At 38.6% G+C, this 24,618-nt stretch overlaps 1 protein-coding gene across 1 annotated transcript; it reads right to left on the reverse strand.

Moving 5' to 3' along the window:
- Positions 1-611: 611 nt before the first annotated feature.
- NMU (neuromedin U) lies at positions 612-17,331 on the reverse strand. The gene is made up of 9 exons (XM_009474299.1): positions 17,190-17,331; positions 13,854-13,912; positions 9,992-10,039; positions 9,838-9,897; positions 9,276-9,305; positions 9,119-9,169; positions 7,008-7,082; positions 1,944-1,997; positions 612-647 (listed from the first exon to the last, which is right to left on the reverse strand). The coding sequence occupies exons 1-9, from the start codon at positions 17,329-17,331 to the stop codon at positions 612-614; spliced, it is 555 nt and encodes a 184-aa protein (XP_009472574.1).
- Positions 17,332-24,618: the final 7,287 nt, after the last annotated feature.

Consider the following 24,618-nt stretch of genomic DNA (forward strand, 5'->3'; position numbering starts at 1 on the left):
AGCATTACTTCTAGTTCAGGAATCTAAAATCCTGAAAAATAAGAAAAAGCTTTAGCTGTTGGTATTATATGACACTAAATACTTAAAATATGGTAGAGATGTGAGATATATTAGAAAACAGAGCATTACAATATTGGCATAGGGAAACTTTTTTATACCTCTCCAAAGAACTGAATGATTTGAAATTAAATCCTGAAGCCTGTACTTAGTTTCAGTGTGAGGTTTTTTTCTGTGTAAGAACAGGGAGATTACCCCCAGGACGTCAGTATGTATTTGACAGGTAGTTGTATCAGTTCTTCCTGACATACACGTATCATCATTGTAAACTTTCCAAACTGTTTACAGATCTGGGATATTTTCCATTTCTTGCTGCCTGAAACAGCTCTGAGTTCTCAGTTCTAGGAAATGAGTATCTACAGCTTCTATTCACTTCACCTGAAGATATGTGAATTTAACACATCTGGGAGAAGCTTGCCTGCAGAAAGCTAAGTTGACAAAACAGTTAAAGGCTTTCTGATACTACTTCTCAACATAAACACTGTGCCTTATTTGTATAAAAATAAACTAATTTAAATATAGATTGTGATTAAAAGCATTAAATAAATACCTCCTTAACGAAAATCCACTGATCTCCTTCCGTTACGTGGCTGAAAGACAAATATCCAATAAGGACTCTATAAAACTGACTGGTTTTAGTATCAAAGTCCCACCCAACTTGGTATGCATAGAAATTGGGAAATTTCTCAGTTCTGTCAGCAGGATCATCACTAAAGATAAACCTGAGACCAGTTATTATTTAATGTATATCCACCCCTGGAGGAAAATTATACAGTAAAATTTACTGTATACAGATTGAGGAATGAATTATGCCCATCCTGTATGATTTTATAAGAGGGACAAAGCCACAAGAAGTCACTCTAAGAGACCATTATCCCTCATTCTTTTTTTAATTTTCTTAAGATGTTCTTCCAGATTGTTGTTATTATTGCATTATAAGTGTTTGTTGTAATTAACAAAGAAACATAGGTCACTCAATTATTTTATTTTTAGACTGTGTTCTTTGACATAGGCAAAGAGTTTCTCCCTTTTCACCATGGTCATTTCAGAAATATTTTGCACTACAAAGGAACTTCATACAATGTCTACTAAAGCTGATACAAAATCTCTTGCTGAGCTTACTAAAAATTTGCTTTTCATTCTGGCATCATGGATGCATTGATGTTAATATTACTCATAACTTTGGCCTGTCATAAGAACTCTAAAGATCCGATCCTGATACCTAAGAAATATGACTATACAAATTTGCCTTCTTTTCATTAGCCACTTTCTTATTTCAATGTAAAAAAAAAAAAGATAAACCAAAATCAAGAGAATTATTATTAAGTTTGACTAGCCATCTTTAACTTGCTCAGTTTGCAAAAATGGAGTAAAAAGGCTCTATGGCATCAACGATGAACAGAGTAGCTTCACTCTCATGAGAATTTCTGTTTCTAGTTTCTAACCTTACTGGTCAAAACACAAGGGAAACAGGAAGGTCAGGCCCAATATCTGCTTTGGTACAGTATGTAAGCATGACATTGTATTTATATCGCATGCAAACATGCCATATTGAATAGTGCTTTAGAAGGATTGTCCAAGGTGACATACTTTCTAGAACTTTCTCTGAGAATTATATACATAATAACCAATGACTTATTAAGACATAGCATGGTATCATGTATATACAAACATTAAGATGTGTACAAAAACATCCTACTAAGTCTTTATTTTAATCAAATAAAATGTCTGGAGCAGATCTTGAGTAGTCCTATACAGCGGCATGCTCTTACTGAAAAAAGTTTGCCCAATCACAGTAATTCTTACAGTAATTCACTGGTTTCTCTACTTCTTGGTTTATACCACTCATCACAAAATGAAAAGGAAAAAAGCCGAACAAACCATACCCTGTAGAAAAAATAGCCTCTACTTTGAATCCCTCCAGGTCCTTGAAGTGCTTCCTGAAAAAAAAGTATTTTAAATCATATCTACTCTCATAAATGAATCCATATAGAGAGGTTGTTTATGTACTTATTAGAAGTATTTCTTCAGTACTACTATACATGCCTTAAGGCATGCTTCCTGTATATTTCTCCCTGTCAGTAATAAGAAGTTCATGTTGTCATGTAGAAAAACAAATGAATGATGGCCAAATTCCACCTCAAGTTTTGGCTCAGTTCAGATTGCCTTAGAATGGTACTAGTAATGACGAGCAGCCTTTGCCTTTGACTTTCCAGGTTTCATTACCCAGATACAATCAAAGTGTCTTCATGGTAGTGGAGTCTCTATGGACAAAGTAGAGTTGGTCTTTGCACCTCGCAGAAGGACAACAATCCAAAGCTTAAATATCAGAAATACTTGGGCTCCTCCCAGGAATGAGATCCCAGACTGTTCCCAGAGATGTATCACGATCGCCCTTCTCGGATTAACTCCCAGAGAAAAGACCAGTGCTTATGACATTCTGTCATGTCCGTGCTGCACACATTGAGAAACAACTGTCTCCTGATCCATACAGCAAGGAGGGAGTGAACGATGAAGAAATTACGTTTAAATGTAACAAGTACAAAGCATGGAGTATCCAGTTGCTTTAATGAGACCTTCATGATTAGAGAACACATAAGCTTAATCACAGTATTTTCACTGCTTATGTTAATACCAGATATATCAGTGAGGTGTCTGTCCTGAAGGTGGGGAGATAGGCCAGTTGAGAAAGAAAATAGTTCGAATGTTGTGCTTACCAGAACATAAAATTTAAATGGAATTTTTTTGGCAATGATGGTATTTCTCAATTAAAAACTGGGGTCATGTGTTCTCTTGGGTAATGATCGTAACCTGAGCTGTCATAGAAAGACATCATGCTCTTCATGCTCTATTCCAACGCTGTATGAATCGTGTAAAACAGGATGGCCCCCATCATTGCCAAACACAGGAGAAGCTTCAATTCAGGAAAGCTTTCAAAGGAAGTAGGGTTTAAACTACACATCGTTTTTGAGTCTTGCTTTTAATTTTGACTTCAGTTCATCAGGTATACCATTGTACCCAGTTTCTTTGCTGTACATAAAACATCTGGATTATTTTTATTTACATTGTCCACCTCATTGTAGCATCACCTGGTTTGAAATACCCGTCTCAGATCTATAATCCATTCAATACTATAGTTTATATTTTAAAAAAAAGGCTAAAAAATTATCTGTTAATGGAGTCTTGTTCATTGCCATTGGAGTGTCCTATGATATTTATATTCCATCCTTTTTCTGTCCAATATGTGAACAAAACCAGAAATTGAATAGGCAGCTGTTGCAAGTTAAAGAAATTGATCTAGAACATAAAAGGAATCAAGACCACAACTACCAATATGGAACTGTGATTTATTTTATGAACTTTTAACATGTTAATATGCCATTCTCTACTTAAAACAAGACACCTCTTGAAGAAGACTATGTAGTTTCCTTGTCTGATTTCATGTCAGAAGGTTGGTATTAGAAAACAACTGAAGCTAAAATCTGTCTTCATTGTGACCCTTGCCTTCTAAACTTCCAAGGGTTTGGAGATGTTAAAAAAAAAATAACTAATACATGCTGTAGTGTACATGCATGTATATTCACAAACCTGCATGTATATATGTATACAGAAACATATGTATTCATGAAGAAGTAGGGTAATTTGGAGTTTAGTGCCTGCCCTCTAAAAGTTATCTAGTTCAGTCTCTTAGATTGACTTGCCAACAAAGTGCTCTTGCTTCTTCTTAGATCATATTATCACAGCCAAGATGGAGCTCAAGAGGAATCAAATTCATAACAAAATCTGGTGTCAGTCCAGACTGGGAAGAAAGAATAAATTTAATAAAGTATGTTTCCTCCTTCACCCATTCACCTTTTCAATTCTTTGTCTGGTCAGGGAGAGAGGTGGGTGTGCTCATGTAGAGCAGGTTCTGGTTTTCTTTCCAGTATTAGGAAAAAAAAAAAAAATAGCAGCAAGCTAACCCTTCCTGAAACACATTCTGTGACACTGGAGTCAGATAGTCCAGCCAAAGGTGGGCAGCCCACAGGAACATGGGGGCTTCCTGCTCCATGGGAGTTCCTCTGCACATCTTGGGCAGGGTTGCTCTGATCCTCTACTGGCTTCAAAGTTTACCTATGCCATCTCCCCATCAGCCCTTGGAAAGATAGATTTATAGTTTTCTCACATTCAGAGAATAACTGCACTACTTTTATTATTGATGGCAGATTATTTCAGTATTTTCTTAATTTTTTATGAACTGGTATGGCCCTCAGCAATAACATTTAGTGAGGATTTTAAACTCTCATACTAAAATATGCTGAATTCTGCCATATGAACAAATATGATAAGCATAATATGGATGAATTTCAAAGATTTGTTATGACATTAAAGTAAATAAGGTGCACGCAAAAATACCAAAACCAAAAGAGTCTGCAAAGGAACCTGATTCCAGAAGACGCTAGCACTTTGTAAACGTCTGGTGTGTATGCACTGTACAGGAGTAAATAACACCTTTAACAAGGTGACTGGTATTCACAGCAGGAATTGAGAACAGGAAATCACAAAAAGTTCCTTTCTATAAAATGCAATTCCATTTAGAGCTGTTTTCATTGTTTCCTTAGATTTATATGAATATTTTAAAATGGCTGTATTCTGTAAGCATTGGCCATCTCATTACTTCATAATGCGTAACATCATGATTGCAAATGAAAGACTAGTTATCACAGTGCAGAATGGTTGGAATTCTAACTGTTGCTATTTCCATGTACCACTAGTTAAGAGTACAATAATATAAATAATAGGAGATAGATCTTTTAAAACTTAGCCACTTGAAAAAGACGACTAAGAAAATGCATAATACTCATCATCATTCATTCATTTCTACCTTAAAAATCTGATGAAAATACGGTACCTTGCAAAAAGAAGCTTGATAAAAAGTTTGCCTTTTGCCACAAAGTTATATCAGCCTGCTCTGGGCTCATTCCCAAACACTATAGCATTTTTTTGTCTGTTTTTTTTTTTGTTTTTTTGGTTTTTTTTTCTTCCTTTGGAAGAAATATTTCCAAACACTATCCTAAAAAAAGTCTTTTTATATGAGTGTATGTTTATGCTTTATATGGGATAGCTAGCACACTTAATTTTTTCCTAAGGATTTGTAGAGTATGGACTTTGACATTTCTTTGATGTAAAAAATAAGTCTTTAAATTGTCACATGATGGCTTGACAGCTCTTAAACAGAAACAATTTATTAAATTTCATTTGTGACTTCTTATAAGTATAGTGTCTCTCTAAATATATATATATAAAGGCACGTGATCTGACTGATACACTTTGTAGAGTTTGGTATTATTACCTTGAAAAATATCCTTATAGTTTGGGGTTTTTTTGAGCCCACTAAAAATAAGACTGCCATGAAGAGGCTGAAATATGTTGGAATATGCCAAATATGTTACCAATGTTAGGTTATTGTCTGTTAATTAATGTATTCTATTTCCATTAATTATGCCATCAACCCCAATGGAAGTAAATTCAAGATATTAAAGTATTCTAGCAAAAGGACTTCATTAGGTATAAAAGTCAGTTTGTTTTCACTTACAGCAATTTTGTGTTCTTGCATTTATGCTTTCCTTCCCATTCTTTGTCTTGGTTGACATGTATGTTAATTTAAAAGCACCAAGAGCAATTCCAAGAATATTCTTTTTCAGTATATATGTCCAATAGTATAAATACAGTTCACGTCAATGTCATCACAGAAGGTAAATTGTACCCTGTATTTTTCGTTCAGATGTGTAGTGGGTTAAAATTTTCATAAAAATTTTAGTCCATGAGAAGATGTACCAACTGTAAGTTCTTATAGGTGGCCAGGTTCTCACTGGATAAGAAAAATGTGATTCAGGGCATATAGTTGGGATTATGCAGTGATCCGAAGAGAGGGGTAGATAGTATTACCAGCCACAACCATGACTAGATGAAAGCTGACATACATAATCATAGGATTAAGAGTTCATTGAAAATTTGGGAGTTAACAACACAGCCTTTATCTGGATTAATAAAGGAAAAGTCCTACTTATAGGGATGCTACTCTCCGAGTTTTAAGTATCACATTCATACACCTAATTTGACTTGCGTATCAGTGAATACAAGGAATCATAACAACAAATCTAAGGAATAACCAAGCTGAAGTCAATGTAAAACAGGAAGAATCCAGGTCTTTGATTTTGTTATACTTTATTATGCAGGAATCTTCGGTATTCTTATAGAGGAAGATTCTTATATATCAGACTTCACTTTTCTCTCCATAGCTCCATTAAAGGGATGGACATATCTGTATCGTTTTTTGATTTTTGAAATTTGAAATGGCATTTGCACCAAATATACCCAAATTTTATGATATTTTGGAAACAATGGAGCTATTTCTATGTGAAACTTTTGTTCCAAAATACACTATTTTTCTATGGAAAATTAATTCCAGAGAACTTTCTTTTCTGCACCTTAAGTTAAACGGTAAATTACCTATAAATTACTTGGAAATTCTTAGTGCTAAGTCATAAATAATACACATTTAAGGAGTAGATATGGTTTGAATTCCAAATGGGGGAATAAAAGACTTCCCCTAGAAATTATAACTCAACTGAAATATAACAGTACAGATAAAAGTTAAAGTATTTTTCTTTTTATAAAAGAACTAACAGATCCATTTTGATACATAGGCTTTGTGTTCTACCACTGTTCTGTGTTAGGCATATATTCCTTCAGCGTTTTTTTGTTTTAGATGTTAAATATCAGCAGGATTATTTTTCACTAATTTAAGAATATAAAAACCTCACATTTCTAATGAAAATACACTACTGTGATATTAAATCTTGAAAATAAAAATGTTATGAACAGAAAAGTCTACAAGGACATTTTTAGAAGAGCTAATGAATCACAAAGTGTGAGAATGCAAGCATGCAGAGTTTAAGATTACATACGTCCACTTTGTATCTCTTCAGTCTTCTCTCATTAAGCTGGGGAACAAGTTGCAGCAAAGGATGCAGGACAGATGACTGAGAGGACACGAACACAGACACATGAGCAACAATGAAATCCAGACCTTATGATGCAAAAAAAAGTCTCTTCCCGCAGTATTGGCTTATGGACCAAACATGCACCAAAAAAGGACTGAAGATGTTAATTGAGAAACTTACTTTTTTAACATTCTGTCTTGACAACAAACAGGTACCGACATTTATATTTACGCTATGAATGTGACTTACAGAGCGATGGAGGGAAAAGCTATGCGTCCTCACCTTTACGCATTGAAAGTTCAGAACTGGTTACAGACTTCTTGCCCAGGCAAATGCAATTAGTCAGATTTTCATCAGCCTCTGTGAGTGGTACAGGGAATATTTCCATGCAGTACTCCTACTAACATTTCTGCAATTATCTACTATGGAAGTTAGCAGCTTCAATCTCCATTGTACTGAAAAGTTAATTTTGCTTCAAAATAACTTATATCGCAGCAAGAGAAATTGGAGGGTTTTTTTTGCTAGAAAACAGTGTGCAGGAGGGAGCCATTCTCAAGGAAAATTTGTAACCATGGCACTGGTCACGCTTTCTAAAAGATAAGCTCCAATCGTGAAATTCCTTGTGTTCAACAAGACTTTATGTTTGCAGACAGCCTGGTTAAGCACGGTGGCATTTGTGTGCAGCCTAAGTGCCCCCCTGGCAAGACACAGCCATGTGGGCTGTGGAGAGAGGTCCACAGTGAGAAATGAAATAGAAAAAAATCTATGTTCCATCAACCAATTTAAAGCTTCAACTCATGTAAATGTAGTTTAAAAAATAATGCATTTTTGATACAATACTTCTTAGAAAAGTAATACTACAAAGAGGATTATAATATATGGAATAACTAGAGTTAGCAAAGTGTTAATGTACTTAATATGTAAAATGAACTTGCCTACTTGGTGCCAATTTTGCGCTGTCTGCCTAAGGTAGGCAATGTGGCATCATAAAGCTACAAAAGTAGAGGTCTGACATGTAGCGGAGGAGTTAAAGGGCGGCCCAGCTGGCCACTTGGGCTCTGTCTTGCAGTCAGTGGAGAGGGGTTAATAAAGCCAAAGAATGATGGATCTCACTTAAGTTAGTATCTCGGAGAACTGGGCTAGAAAATAGTCACCTGAACAGCTAAACCAGAAGCGAGAAAGGAGTAATCTCTGGGGGCAGGCAGGGGCAAAGCTATTCAGGGTGGGGACAAAAGGGGATGCAGTAACCCCTTAAGCAGGGGCAGCAGCAGAAATAGCTCATTTCATTGTGCCCTGATTACCATTAAAACCTCCAGAGCAGCTCTACCATGAAACACTGACCCCAATATCATCAATACCGCTTTCTACCACATTTTTCTCAGGAAATGTAAAGAACAAGGCAAAAATGGACATTAACATATAAGAATGCTTGTTAAGAAACAAGAAAATGTGTTTGACTTTCTCAAAATCCTATCGTGCACAGAAAAAAAACCATAGATGTACAGAAATAACAGATTATCTTTGCACTTTAAAAGCAAGAGTGGATCGCATGTAGTTTGGCTTATGAGAATATTTTTATAGCAACAATACTAAGCTATTTTTAAAATATTTTTCATTTAAAATATAATCTGAAGTCTGAGGGAGACTTAAATACCATTTTGCCTGATACATATTTATGACATGCACAAATAAATACATACAATTTAATTATTAATAAAAATTCATTAAGAGTTCCTGATATTTATTGTCACTTTCTCAGCTTCTATAAATCCACATTGTTTCACTGCATACGTTATCTTCCAGTATCAGAAACAAGTATTTGATCTTACTCTTAGATGTTGTAAGTACAAGATTAAGATGCAGTTGGGATTCTATGAGTGTTTGGTCATTTTTTTGCACGCTTGGACAGTACTGATGATCCTCTCCCATGTTATTAAACACATTCTATATCTTAAACACAAAACTGCCAGTTCTGAGCTTGCTATACAGTTGGAGAGAACACTGCAAAAAGGAACATTACCTTGTTTTTACGTACAAGCGCACAGGTACTCACAAGGAGGTGCTATGCCACTTACCGTGATGTCTGGGTTGCCTGAGTCATGAGTCTTAGAATAATGAAATAAGAACTGTTCAAAAAAATTAAAAGTGGGGTTTTACTACAAAACAGGGTAAGGCTGTTATGATTTTCTTGACAATTTTAGTGTGATCATAAAACATACATAGAAATCTTACCCTTTTGGTGTTGTCTTTTTCATCTGAACCCTGTAGGAATAATAATCGGTAGAGAAGCTTTTATTTGTTAAAAAATAAGAGCAATGGGAGATTTTGATTACATTATAAACTTTTCAGTACCGGGTTGGAATATCGTCTTTCTTGACAGATATATTACATGTCTTTGCTTATCAACGTAACTACTCTTTTCAAACTCTGTAGAGAGCATTGATTACTCACCACTAGAAAAGTAGATGGGTTTAGCGGATGCTCCTTTGTATATCCCTAGCCTCTCATAAGTAAATTTCTTTCTTCATTGAGAGCTCATAATTTTTCTATTCTAGAGCAATAAAAACACTTGAAACCTTGTATCCAGCCTGGAGTTTATTTTCCAAACACTGGAGTCTCCCTGTTGTCTTTAATAGGTGTTGGGTTAGGGCACATAGCATTTCAGAGTAAGAACTGATAGTATTACTTCCAGCACCAAGTGACACTTCAGATGCTGGGTCCTCAGAATTCATTTAGACACTGGCACACAGAGATTAGCCTTCAGAAATGCTAAGTAGTCTTTCATGTGTGTTACCTGTGGTTTCTGGAGAAAACCCATGACCAGAAAACAAAGCTCTTCCAGCACACTGGATGCCTAAAGCAAAGAAAACATGAACTCAGGTATTATATTTCCAATCCTACTGCATGTAACCAATAGTATCAAAATAATAAAGTAATCTCTGACTCACCTGAGGCTGAGAATCTGTGGACAGGTAGGCGGAACATGCATCGTCTATCTGTAAAAGTTCACACAGTCTTATTTTAAGAAGTCAGATTAATAAAAAGAAGTGAAATAAGTATATTTTCAAAAACAGTTCAGTGCAGCCAAAGGTATGGCAAGCTTGCCCACCACAAGGAATTCTTACAGGTACATTCATGAATTCCCTTGTGTTCAAGGGAAAAAGAGGCCCTTAACCAGATAAGCAAATTTCTACTTGCTTGATCACAATAAACACATGCATATCTGGGTCATTTATTCTCTTACTCCACTCACGTCCCTCCTATTTGTAGCCTTCTCAGACTAAGTCATATTTTAAATTATGATTTTAAACATCTGGGATATGGACTATGAACTTACATTTCTTCTGTGATATCTTTGGATTATACAAAACTGCAAAGAAAATGACAAAACTAAAGCAAGTGATTCAAAGAGCAGTCCTCAAACACCACTCTTCCAATTGGATTCCAGCATCCCAGTAGATGTATGGCACATGCATCTCTTGAGTGACTATGATATGTGCCAGCACATCTTAGCATGTCAGTCAATTTGTGTGAGTCACCAAGCAGCCAATATCCAAGTTTTGCACTGATTTCTTTGCAAATGAGGAGCCTGACAAGATTTTGTTTAAAGGAGGTGGTTCCCAAATCTCAATGCTAGTAAGAAATATACTCAATATATTTCAGGGGACCTAAACTCAAAGAGCAGTGTGGAAGAAGTCATTGCTGTTGAACTTGGACATGTCAGCACAGAATGGAAAGTTACACATGTAGACACAAAACAAAAAAATCCAGAAACTGAACCAAGAAGCCCCAATCCCCACCAGCCATTTCATCTGGATCAAAACAAATGTCAGTTTAGCTCTGCATCTGTCTCCAAAAATGGCCATACACTGACACCCAAGGAAGAGCCTAAGAAGAGACCAGTGGTCTAGTAAAACCCATGCTCTCCAACCGCAGTGGATTTCTGTGCTCTGAATTTGATCAATCTCTCTCTGAACCATTGTAAACTTTTAGCATCCACAGTGTCCTGTGGTAAGGGTTTCCTAAACACTGCGTGAAATACCACTTCTCTTTCTCTTAATCAGTCTTTTCAAAGCTAGCTTCATTCACTGCTATCACGATCTTGTCTTGGAAGAGGTAATGAATAAGTGATTCCTACTCATGGTCTCCCTTCTGTTCATGATCTTGTGTAGACAATTGATCACATGCTCTTTCTCTTGTCTCTTTTCCATGATGAAAGTATCCCATACTACTGAATCATTTTTAGCGGAGCTATTAATTGGGGAGGGAGAAGAAAGGGAATAAAGGACATTTGAATTCATGGAAATAATATTACCAGTGCTGAAAGCTCAAAGTATTCTGTAAGGAAAAGAAAAAATCTCCAGTAGTCCAACTGAAGCTGCACAGTTTAATAACAATGAAAAACAGAGGCTTAACTTTTCATTGTATAACTTTAAAATTGTATCAATAGTAACCTGTATTGGTAGGCACCATTTCTTCCATTGAATATTTAATACTGTTTAGCTAGATGCCAAAAGCTTTGCCAATCATCTAGTTCATAGACTGCACAAAAAAATGGGTTTTTTTAGATAGAGTGGGCAATACAATGGGTCTAATGATTTTATTATAGGTAAAAAGCCCTAAACAGCACTCTTTAGCAATGAAAACATCAAATGAAAAAAACAATAAACAAATAATGCATATCTGAGTACTTCGAGACAAGAGATGATTCATTTCTCTAGAGACAATCTACAAGAAAACATTAGCAGAAACAGTGGGAAAGCTAATAGCTTACAGAATTCCCCTTTCAAGTAGTTTTTGTTGGTAACACATCCTCCCCATTCTCTTTTCCCTTCATCTTGCATTGTTTGTCTCTGGGTACATTAGTTCAGCTTCACTACTTTCAGAGTAAGAAAACGTAGAGGGAGAAAGCAGCAGTTAAGGAGATGATAAACTAAGCTGAAGTTATTTTGGAAGCCTATGTTACAAATTTGCTGTTTCTTCTTGTTGAGAGATTTTTTGTTCTTTTTTATTGGTTTATTTGCTTCTTTTGTAGTTGGAGGTGACTATTAAAGAACTACCATAATTCAGTAGCAGGATAAGCCAGAGACTGCTTTGTGTTCAACACAATGCAAGACACGGTATCTCTCAGCTAAAACCTGCATGGACAAAGCAAGGGCTGAGGGGAAGACACAGTTTCTGTTAATTCCTTTTTAAAAAATAAAAATTTAATAGTTTCTATCATCATCCTTGAAGCATCTTCTCAGTAATTTTCTCTGCTATCTCAGAAATGCGGCCTGAGGGTGGGAGCTTGCGAGTTGTTTGGGGTTGGTTAAATAACAAAGAAAAAAAAAGGATGTGAGAGACAAGTAAAGGAACACAATACTTAGTTACAAAGTTCTCATATTTATAAACTGTGAGTCATTTCTGGAAAATATTGGGTTAATTTAAGGGCAGGGCTTCTCCTGAACGATCCACTAATAAAGCAACAAACAGGGAAGAACTGATTCTTTTTGTTCCAAGAAACGCTGGTGAACTAATCTAATCAGGTTGGTTTAGGTATATAGCTATGCATCTGATTCTCTTTCCTTACACCCTCTCCAGTCCTGCATTATTCTTGCTACAATAATAAGTTTTATATTGCTTATATTATGTAATTTTACACATAGAATTTAGTATCTTCTGCCTACTTTTTCATTTGCTGAAATCAACAGGATCTTTGCCTTTGCCTCCAGTTCCCATAGGGACAAATCCTGTGTTACAAATAGCAAATCTTAGCAATAGATGCAGAAATGTATAAAACAGCATTTTTCAATCCAGAATGTGAATAACTCATTTTCATGAGCTCCTTAAAGCTATCAGGACCTTTCTTCCCAAGAGACCACTTTTTCCCAGGAGGTAAATGTCACCAGGGCTTGCTCAAGTGCCAGCTTAGAAATACGTTAGTGTTTGAGTCAACACTTCCAAAACAAACTAAGGGGAGCTGACAGCGAGGGAAGCGTCTCCTGTCATGGCGTCGATAGGAAGACATTTACTCCGCATCTGTACCCTGGTGAGTCACTTGCTTTCTAATGTTATCAGAAGCTACAAAATTAAACGTCAACAGAATACTTGAAGGTTACAGCCACGCCAGGGCATGCCAGTTGCAGGCTAAACCCTCCCTGCGTGTTATGCCCTGCTTCTCCATCTGTTCCAAAAGGGCAGGGAAGAGCCCGTGTTAACACACGTGTCACATCCTAGAGCCAAAAGAAATGTTGTTCATTTCAAAGATGAGAGTGGAAGTTATGATAGCGATCAGTACCAAAGTGTTAGAGGGGCTAATTGACACAGTACATTATCCTTTACCTAGTAAATTGAGAGGCTAGAATAGGACTAAATACAGCGTCCCAGCCCGGTGTGCAGAACAGAAGAAGCAAGAGGTAAGACTGGATGAATTGAAGCAATTACTGCACATCGTGTACAGACTATAAAAATACCAGATGGGACACTGTGTTTCTTCCAGGGACAGTGACTGTCTGGTCATTGACAGTTATATGACAACTGTTATCAAACATAGCTCTCCAGTGAGCCAAGACAGCCTTTTCCCCCAAACGACATCTCAACACCCAGCCTTAACATCCTCCTGGAGCCACTGTTCAGAAAATCTGGAAAATAAGATGTTTCACCTCTTCACTGAGGTCAGGATAAGAGATGTACAGGAGAAGCAGGACTGGATGAAGAAGCACCTGAACTCCATGCAAGAGAAATACTGCAGAGTGAGGTGTGACCGTAGGAAGGATGGGCGCAGAAGAAATGGAGTATACCATATGGCAGCGTGCAGATGATACTTACCTCTTTCCACAGCTGCAAATCCTGATCTGCCTTGAGTGCTTGGGTTGGCATCGGTGCACCTGGAAGCACAAACCATGCTTAGCAATACTGTACAGCAAAGGTCGTTTTTACAAGTAAACCATGTCAGTGATTTAAATAAAAACTCTGAACACAGTATGATACCTAGCACACTTATCATTGTCCAGTAGTTTCTGCCTGCTGTGTGTCAGCAACACAGCAAGAGGCTTCTTCACAAGTTCACAGCAGATACGGATGCTCACATCTCTTAGCAATAAAGAGTGTGGAAGTTACTCCACTTTCACCAGGGGTCAGGCTGGCATTAGTCTGTTCTCAGCGATAAGTAGCAGGCAAGAAAATTTGTGTGGCAGCTCTCAAATGCTAAAACCTGCTCAGGAAAACACATTCCAGCACCTACAACCTCGAGCTTTCTGAGAACTCAGCTTGCCTCCAGTGCATGCATCGCAAGTTGAGAATCTGGATCCTACCTCTTGCTTTGTTTTATGTTACAGTTAAACAATTAAACACGTGCTATGTAGTGTATGCTTGCATATGAATAATACCTGTGACATGAAAGTAGCATTTTTGAGGTGACAAACAGTCATATATAACTAGCTTTGTTTCCTCTGTCTGGCGTATATGATGTGGAAAAGCTCAGTCCCTTAGAAGACTGAATGTGTTATTAATTGCATAATGCTGCAGCAATGCTGTGCTTGGCCTGCGGGCAGCTCCTTTCTCCATCTCCGCCCACCCAGGCTACAAACCTGGAATTCACTGTCTCTGGGTCCCTCCTGACCCAGCACCAAGAATATCCACCTTTCCACACTGTTATTTTACCTGGCAGTATATTTCTAATAATAATGTATTATCAGAGTCTCTGGAAATAGTAGACATGAGCATCACTAAATTGTGATTACACTAGAGACCACGCAAGCATATCGATGTGGGGATGTGTTGTAACTCACCTGGGAGGGAGACTGTTCCTTGGGAAGGAGGTGCTTTATCTGTACAGTCCTAGCACTGCAGGAAACACTATGAAGTTGTCTAATTTGTCCCCCTGCCCAAAGCTGCTGCCATGAGCCATGCCTGATCAGTTTATACACTGTTCTTAAAGACCTCAGATTAATAGAGATTTTATAACCTCCCAAACAGTCTATACTTACCTGTGGTCACATTTTTTTCAGAGAATTGAACGAAATTAAACAAAAAAGAGGTGAAGGTAGACTTAGCTAGAATGGCCAGGTGAGCAGGATATGAATGCCCATCATCTCCATTTGTTTTACTTGTACCACTAGTAACAATACTTACAACAGTAGTTAGTCCCAGGCATTAAGGGGTGGATTTCAAAACCACATTTTGTACTTGCACAGACTTAAGGTGACTAATTATTTTGGATGCTTGTTTTCTCCAAAAAAAAGAATTAGAGGGGTGCTTAATTTCACACTATGTAGAAGTGGGATATTTTTGAAATCTCCAAGATGTTCGCATAACAAGAAAACTGCTTTCCAATGAAAAATTTGCTTTAATGGATGTTTGTCTTAGTTCAAGGAAAAACACCAAATAAATTAAAGGTACTACAATTCTCTTACTTTGTTGTCTATTCTTAAATTAGTGTATTCAAATTGGAGTATTGCCTGGGACTGGTAGCCTTGTTACCAAGAGTGGAACTGGGCATTACTTCAAATTAAAACACCTTCCCCATTAAACCTTTTCCTGCCTGTCTCTGAACACTGCTTCTGCCATTGTTTGGTTCCCATGGCTTTCCAGGGGAAGCAGAAGAAATCCAATAGCCTGCAAAGCTTAGGGAAGCAGCCAAGAAAGCCTGACTATTACAGCTTGCTTTTTTTTTTTCCCTCCCTGGAGCATAAACTTTTGGACAGAGGAGATGCATTTCATGAACTCATAAATTTCCTTAATCCTCCACTTATTCACAAAACTTATTTCATGTGCAGTCCCATCTGTTTTGTGCTCAGACCTAGGACTGTGTGCCCCCCAATGCCGAGCGGTGTCCCTCCATCACCCCATCCAGAACAGTGCTGCAGCCCTTAGGGACTTCAGTCCTTTCCACACAACGGCACACACAGGGCAACAGTAAGTTATCTCATAATATACACGAAATACCCATAGTGGGAGAGAAAAAGAGAATGCTATTGAGGAAAGCAATCCTATTCAAAAGGAACATAAGAGGAAATCCTCCTAAAAAAATTGACAGTCTGTGATATATTTGTTCTCTTATCCTTCAATTCTGACAACTTCTAAAAACTCAGCTTCTTCCAAGGCAGCAGAATGCCAGATGCACTATTTCAGTCACTTTTCAACCTGGGATTCGCTTCTTAAATCTTCTCCTCCCTCCACTGCTCTCTCTACACAACCTCCTGGCAATCATTTCTGTAAGAACAATCATTGCCATTCCTTACCCTCCTTTTCCTTCCCTCCCCTCTTCCACATCTCCAGAACTTATTTTTAACAGAATATTCAGTATACTCTACTTAGATTTCTTTGATTCTTGACATTTAAAAAAACACAGCACATCAGAACAAAAACTCCTGATGAAAGCAACTCACACACATGTGATACAAACAAAACAGAACTATTCCTTGCACAGCAACTTATTTTGTAATGTTACTTCACAAGGTATATCTAGTTCATCTATCTAGAGTCAGAAAATAGAATAAAAAAAAAAAGTATGTTTTGTTAAAAAACCCATTAGCTGTGCTCATGTCACAAGCACTCCCTGCTACAAAAATAGCAACTTTCAGGTGTAAGACAACATTTCAAATTAAATCAAGATAATCAAGCTCTATGCCTAAAGCAACTCAGCAGCTCTATCCTCTCTCACTTAACCCCATCCCCCGGGATTCCTCACAAAATAAATATTGCTACAGGTTGGGCTAAGTGACTTCCACAGGGTCCTGAATTTTCCTACAATTCCACGATACATCTCGTTTCTCTTTTCTTCGCTTTTAAATCAGAGTAAATTATACTTAAAATGAAATCGCTTTTAACAAAAGCCGCTTCCCCAGCTGGAGCCCGGGTTTGCCAGGACAGGGTAATCCTGCCGGGGTGCACGAGGAAGACCCCAAAACCAACCCCCGAAACGGCGCCCAGCAGCTGCAACCTCCTGCGCATCCCTGCACCCCCCCCAGCCCCGCAGCTGATCGGGTCCGGTCCGCTCCCAGCCCGGCCCGGCGGCGGGGCAGCGGCAGGCAGGCAGCGCCTCGCTTCGCGGCCCCCTCCCAAGGCTGCCAGGCTGCTGGGGTCACCTCCCCCCCCCCAAAAAAAATAAAGTATTGCAGGGCTGGCAGTGCAGGAAGGGGTTGCGAGCGGGATGCTCCTCACCTTTGCAGGCAGACATCGAGGAGGCGAGGAGGAGGAAGAGGAGGAGCAGCGGGGACCCCGGCAGCGCCGCGCCGTCCCCTGCCTTCCTCCGGCAGCGCTGGGGGGTGGCTGCGGGGGGCTGCTGGTGGCAGAGGTGTCCCATGCCCGCGGTGTCCCCGGCGCTCCCTCCCTGCCAGCCGCGCTTCTGGGCATGCCCTCGCTCCCGCCCCAAACTTTTTAAATCTCCCTGACACGTGGACGAGCATCAGCCTCATCAGGGAGGGCGCGTCCACCGCCCTGCCCGCCCTGCCTGCCCTGCCCGCCCTGCCTGCTTCCCCACGGCCACCCGCGGCCGGGCCCTCACCTCCTCCGCCGGGCAGCTGGCGACTCAGCCCCACTCCCACCGGGGGGGCAGATCCACGTGTAACCCTTGCTGGGGCTGGGCAGGCTCCAGGCCCTTTATTAAACCCCCTTTTTGAGAAAAAGCCATGTTTTTAAAAACACACGTAAAACCCCCTGAGCCCTGACAGCGGCGGTGATGACTAGCGCAAAAGGTGCTGCTTCTGCCTTGCCGTGCTCGACGGTTCAGTGATGACATGGGGGTGGCAAAGGGGACCGTCCAGACACTGTCCGATACCAGTGAGGAGCGGAGAAGAGGCATGGTTTAAGATGGGGAAATCTCATACAGATTTGCCCCCAACTAGCTGAACCTGGGAGTTAAAGCTCATGGAGCTTGCATGTGGGAGAGGCCGTCAGTGGCTGGGACGTGGGGCTCCGAGGATGGGCACCCGTCTGCCCCGGGACCCGCCGATCGCTGGGTTTTCTGGAGGACCCCCCACTGCAGGAGTGTTACCAATTCTTGGCTTTCCCCATGCCTTAAATACACACACCCAAAATGCCACACCATGAAACAGAACTTGGTAATATGGTGATATTTGGGGATTAAAATGTTAATACGGTGCTTAGCAAGGCATTTTACTTAAGCTACAGCTGCAGACCTTGTTCCCACTTGTTATTTATGCCTGTAAATAGCCAAGGCAACTACATTATAAGATAATCAACAGCACACAGACCCCAAATCTGTAAAGACACTTGGGCAGCTTAGTCCAGCCAGCCCTGAAACACAGCAAGCCCCGGCTTACCAGACCTGCTACCAGAGCCTGCGGGTGCCTGAGCCACCCCGCCATGCCCACTCCCAGCAGGGTGCTGGGGCTGACCTGCTCCTCACGCCCGGCCCAGCAGCAGGGGCTGGCTTTCTCCAAAGGCACATGTCTGACTGTCTCTGCTCCCCCACCGTTTCCTCCAGGAAGATCCTGCCCAGCTGAGGTCCAGCTCCAACACTGAGATGCTATGGAGAGTGTTTCAGGGCAGCATCTCCAATTTAGCCTAGCTTTACAATTTATTTCCCATTTTTTCCCATTCATGCCTATCTCTTTGCTTGGTTGTTTTTTTCTGACTTTCAAAGGAAATGTTACAGCTTGGTCCAGCAATGAGACAGTGGTGTGATATTAGAGACTGTTATCTTCCAAAACAGTTCATTTTGACCATTTTGGTGGGTTTTGACTGGGGGGTGAATGATGGGTGGTAGAGTAAAACTGCTTGACAAGAGCGGTAGGTGTTACATGAAACAAAAGATAACTTTGATTTATAACCATAGTATTGCTGCCTGCTCTTTGCCCTTAACCTCATCAGTTGCATGTGCTACAAACTGCGTGCTGCCACTGTGAACACTTTGACAGGCCATCAAAATTTTGAAAGCTTTGCCAAGCAGCACGCTAAGATGCTATAAAATTCTTATAGCAATAGAAGGATCTTCTCTATCAATCAGATTTGGTAGCAAAGTTTCCCTTAATATGACTGGGGACAGAGTTAATCCTTGTGTCAATGGAAAGCCAGTACATAAATTAAAGAAGCCTGTGTTTTGTATGTATTATTGCGTTTATATTTACCTAATTAAAAGAGTTGTTTTAAAACAATCCAAATTGAGGAATTGCATTTGGTTCTGGTTTCTGTTACTAAAACCAGAAGACATTTATTTAGAAGACATTATCATAAATGGGAAGTCATCAGCGCTGAAAGTTATCTCCCTAATTTATCTTGATTCAAATACATGAATCAGTGTCCTGAGCCTTGGCCTGAGGAAGGATTTAATTTGTTATGCATTTTAATTAATACCTTCTCGTTAAATATTTACTAGATTGTGAAATAAAATACAGTATTTTATAAATGGAGAGTTAAATACCTGTAAACATTCTACAGCCGTTGAATGGTGCAGTGTTTTAAGAATAGTGAAAAAAAGATACATCTTGAATTAAACTTTATTTCCAGTTGAAAGAGCTCTGATTAGCCCAGAAACTGCTTTTTTGTGATATCTGTTTTAATACTGCAGACTAAAAAATTTTGCTGAGTCCACTTGCACAAAAACATTAAAAGAGATTTTGAAGAGGATGATAAAAATTTCCAGGTAGAAAAATTCTGATCTTTGATTTACCAGAAAAAAACATTTAATACTTCTCTCTATGCTTGGACTTGTATTGCTCCGTAATCTTTCATCTGCAAGAGCAGTGACTATTACATATGCAATCCTATTTGCCCCCTGAGTTACATTATCTGAATCCTAGCAGGCTACAGTCTTCCAGTACTTCCAACCCAGTATGAACTACATTTCATTTTAGACTATGCCTTTTTACTAAGAACAGCAATGTAGTTTTGCATTTCCTGATATATGGGTAAGGTAAACTGATTTGGGCATAACTGTAATCCTTCTTATCATATATTAGAAAAAAACAATATAACTTTTAGCAAAAATGTATATTTGCATTAAGCCCAAACTCAAGTTTATACAAAGACAATATTTCTGCTGAAATCTCTGCGAATTTTGACAAAGCAAGCTCTCCAAGCTTGAATCTCGGTTTATAGCAGATTTACATAGCTTATGATGCTCATCTTTACACAAGGAACTCACTAAAATGCAAGTAAGCATTCTCGTAAACAGGAGAAATAATACATCTTTCTCTATTGTGTCTGGGGTTTTTTTGTTTAATTGCTTGATGAAATTAATGTTACACTATTGCAGGAACAAAGCACATCCTCATTAAACGAATAGCTTGGAGGATGTTTTGGATGCTGTAATTAGCTGCTTTGAAATATTTATGTTCTTCCTAATGTTGCTTGAATAAATGTTAATTATGGCTAGTGGAAAGGAAATCAAAACAGCTGAGTATGTGAAACCATCATCTTCTCCGTCTTCAGGGAAGGCAAGGTCGGGAGGTACGTCACTGAATCCACTCGCTGCGTACACGCGCGCACAGCCTGTGAGGAGGTCAATGCATAGTGTTTTTTCTACGACTTTAACAAAAATGATGAGAAATCATTCCACCTACATCTGAACTTAAGCACTAAGACAGTTTTGATCCGTACTGCACTTTCTTCACCAAAATATTCCAAACTTTCTGGAGAGTGCTTGAGATGGGTCAGTGGGTGCAAGCATACTGATGTCTCTCACAGCTTCAGATGGGTCCATTAATATCTTTCCTCCTTCTGTGGAATGAACAAGTTGCATACATGGATTTTCTTCTTACTTGTTTATGTTCTAGAGAATTAAACTTTGGGGAGGCAAGTCTCAATAATCAATTAATACCTGCTCAGATATTGCACTTTTGCAAGGTATTCTCTCTATATATTACTGACTAATAATCCGCAGGAACTTGTGGCAGAACAGAAAAAGATCCATGAAGAAAAGTCACTGGAGACTCAATTCAAGAATCAGCATCTCTGAATGGGCTTTTATTAGTGTTGACTTAATCCAAAAAGATATTCACTTAGTAGAAGTCTTCAGGGATATCTCCTTATAAATAGGAAACAAACAACAACAGAAAACCAGCCATATAAGGCATGATAGGCCCTGTATTTTCTCAGCATATTCTTTGCTTATTTTATCCAAGATAATGCCTCAGGATTTCCTCTGTAAATGTAAAATTAAAATGACCTTAGGAGCCTCTAATGAACTAGTGAGGGGAACTTGTCTGAACTACTGGAAATGAGCACAGAAACACCAGCCCCTGGGGCGAGAGAGGCTCCACTAGGGAACAGTGAGGGGAGTGATTGCAGCTAACGTTCAGGGCTCTCTTCAAAAGTCCCAGAATGTTTTGTGTAAAAGGTCCTTGTGTAAAAGAGAGATGGCTGAGCTCTTTAATGACTAAAGAACATTTGATCAACAGATGACAGTGACCAAATTCAGTGAAAACATAGTAATCTTTCCAAAACAGTGGGTACATGTTTAAATTAGAGCTGAATTTGGCTCACTGCGTACAGTGAGGCTGAAGTCTCCTGTTCACAGACACACAGAACGGGCACAAATGCACAAGTCCTCATTCCTTTAGCTTGCAAGGAATCCTTAGAGGTAGAACAGGACATCTCTGAATTTCATCTCTGCATTGTTTGTAGTCTCAGCAGAAAGATCAATGTTCCTATGTGAAAAGTAATGCATGTAGAGAAAAATAACCCTTATTGTACCTATGCAGCAATAGGCAGTACACCAGCTACCATCAAGTAGAAAAGAGATACCAGAATCACCATGGGTGTTTCTACATGGGCACCATCTCATGTCCCAGTGAAGTTAAAAAAAGTGACATTGGATGTTATGAATCACTAGGAAATAAGTACTATTACTACTATTATAATTATAAAGACATAGCAAAAAAAAAAAAAAAAAAAAAGAGAAAAACCTCAAGATAAAAACCATTACTCAGCCTTTGCACAAGCCCCTAGTGCTTCCACATGTGGATTACTGCAATTATGATCCCATCGTTCCTTCCAGATGAAAATACAGAGAATTGTAATAAGTTCAGTGCAAGGTAAGTTTGACAAGACTGGGACTCTTCAGTGTGGAAAGCTAAAACTTAGAGAGGGATACAATATAGGTCTATAAACATATATGAAGGTAAGAACAATGTGAAAAAAGTTGAAGAATTACTTTTAACTAATTCTTAGAATAAGACCTGGAAGCCATGACTGCACATCTCATTTATTATATCCTGAGATGTTTCTGAATCAGTCCCGTGGAAATAAAAAGCTCTGTGTTCCATTAGACATCCCTTGCCTAGTTCATCATATTTAATCTCCATCTTTGGAGTAAGCAGATTTCATAAGAAATACACTCAGTAGATGTGTGTAATTTTCGTGGACTTCCATTTGTTTTAGTGATGGAACTGGTCACAGGCAACAAATATTTCCCACCCCATTTACACCGTTTTACAATTTTTTTACTGACATTCCTCATTAATTCTATAAAAACATGGGACTTGAAAAAAAAAGATTTGTTTTATGAAGTCCTGATGATCGTACCAAAAAAGCTAAAGAAAAGCAATAATCCATAATAATAATTCAATATTATTCAGTCAACCTCAATATTATTCAATTGAATAATAATTGAAAGAAAAGCAATAATCATCTACTATCATTACTGTGTAAGAGGTATATTCACATAAATTGTTTGAAAAAAAGCTAATTTTCACGATACTTCCATCTCAGTGTTCTCTAATACACACCAAAGCACATCAACAACTATCATGATTGTTTTAAAAACCACATGATTAGATGTACCTGGGGAAACAGCATTTCGAGCACCCTGTTGGTTGTTGACACATAATTAATAAAATAATAACAACTCAATATTGCTTTCAGAATCTACAGGGTTTATAACTAAAAAGGCCTTAAGCGAGAAAGAAAAGAAGTGCAGGTGGGTGACTACTGACAGAAAATGTCATCTTGCCTTCCACACGGCTGTGAGCTGCGTTGGTTTTACAATGGGACCATTCCTCTTTTAAAGAGAGACAAACTAATGCTGTGACCTAGCAATGGTTTAGTTTAATATATTCACGATATGCACATAAATCCAGCAGGAATGAAGGCTTCCTGGAAATTTTGCTTATAAATCTCCAATATATTTTGCTGAAAGGTTTGAACTCCCATTGGCTTCAGAAAATTTACAATCCAGGGCTGAATTTTATATGTTGTCTAAACTCTGATATTTCTTTGAAAAAACAAAAGATGATGAATGGATGTAAACACTTTTGAATGTTTCCCTTTATTTTTTAATTGTAGCTGAGAACACTCTCAAAATCACCATAGGTTTCCTCCCAGTTTGCTGGTGAGGTACAACTAATGCTCACTGCAGGAAATTTCTTTGCATAGATGCAATATGTAAGCATTTGCTTGGTAGTCTGAAGGGAAAGACCGTAGGGAAATAATTTGGAAAAATGGACTAAAACCCCCTGAGTTTCTTCCAGCCTGAATTGTTCAGAGATTCTCTGTCTAAAGTGTTAAGCAATGGGATCCCAGCGGTCCACTTATTGGCCTGCTTATCTGTTCACTGTCCTCCTAAGACCAGAGCACTCAGTACACATGAATTTTACTTAGAAATCATATTTATTAATAGAGCAGGCAAGAGATTAATAATTAATAGATTTTCTCATGTCAAAATAATGGTAAATAAAAATCAATTCTAGCAATCCCTTCATTTTTCCTCCACCACCACAAAGCTGCTCTTACTGTGGGTTAATCAGCAATGCAGCTTACCTGACAGGATATTATTTCTGGACAGAGCCTGCTACATTTTTTTATTATACCAACCACCAAATGCAGAAGAATGCCAAAAATCATCGGTAGAGTCTTTAGTCCTGCCCTCCAAATCTCGAAACTCAATAAATTTAGTGCTTAGTTTTAGAGTTTTGGAGTCTATGAGATTGCCAGCACTAACTCTGAAGTTTATTAGATAATACATTTTTCTCTGCAAAGTTGGACTTGGGAAGGCAAATCCTTCTATTGACTTCTCTTGAGATCAACTGCACTGCAGTCATAAGCCTACATAGCAATGTCTTGAAAATTAATAAGTATCATAAGCAGAGTTTTGTAATCTGTCTTAACCTATCTAATCCCAGACAGCATGATCTGCCATATGAACTTTTCAATGATTTTATAATGATAACCAGCAACTTAGAAATGACTAAGACCTTTATACGCACCAAATTTTTTATTGTTTTAATCTTAAATGATCTCTTTCTGTAGAGACTGTTCAAATATGTCACTGATGATCAGCTCACCGTTCCTTGACCACCCTTTGCCAGATTTTGACCTTCAGGCTGTCACTAACATCACTTCAGATCCACTTAAGTTCTGCAAAATGCTGTGTATTCATGATTGCTTGTACATTGAACATGCTGATCCCCGCAGCTCATTCCAGTCCTATATGCTGCTGGCGTCCACCCGCCAGGAACATACACTTGTCTTTAAAGACTCAAGACTTGTGAACCTAATCCTATGTCGAATGCCTTGTGAGCTTAGTGCTCAGATCCCAGTGTTATTCAGAACCATGGTGCACTGGGAAGCCATGAATTTACAAGGAGTCCAAAATTTAAGAGTAATCTTTGAATAGAAAGAGAAGCTACAT

The sequence above is a fragment of the Nipponia nippon genome, unplaced genomic scaffold (genome assembly GCF_047370975.1).
Source record: "Nipponia nippon isolate SJK-2023a ecotype South Korea unplaced genomic scaffold, ASM4737097v1 scaffold_6, whole genome shotgun sequence".
Taxonomy (NCBI): domain Eukaryota; kingdom Metazoa; phylum Chordata; class Aves; order Pelecaniformes; family Threskiornithidae; genus Nipponia; species Nipponia nippon.

What these genes read in the sequence shown, in the direction of transcription:
- NMU (XM_009474299.1), bottom strand. Translation starts at nt 17,331, where the DNA reads ATGGGACACCTCTGCCACCAGCAGCCCCCCGCAGCCACCCCCCAGCGC. An exon ending in CCACAGATTCTCAGCCTCAG is followed by an intron (nt 9,898 to 9,991) that starts GTGAGTCAGAGA and finishes TCTTTGCTTTAG; the next exon opens with GCATCCAGTGTGCTGGAAGA. An exon ending in AAAAAGACAACACCAAAAGG is followed by an intron (nt 9,170 to 9,275) that starts GTAAGATTTCTA and finishes TTTTTTGAACAG; the next exon opens with TTCTTATTTCATTATTCTAA.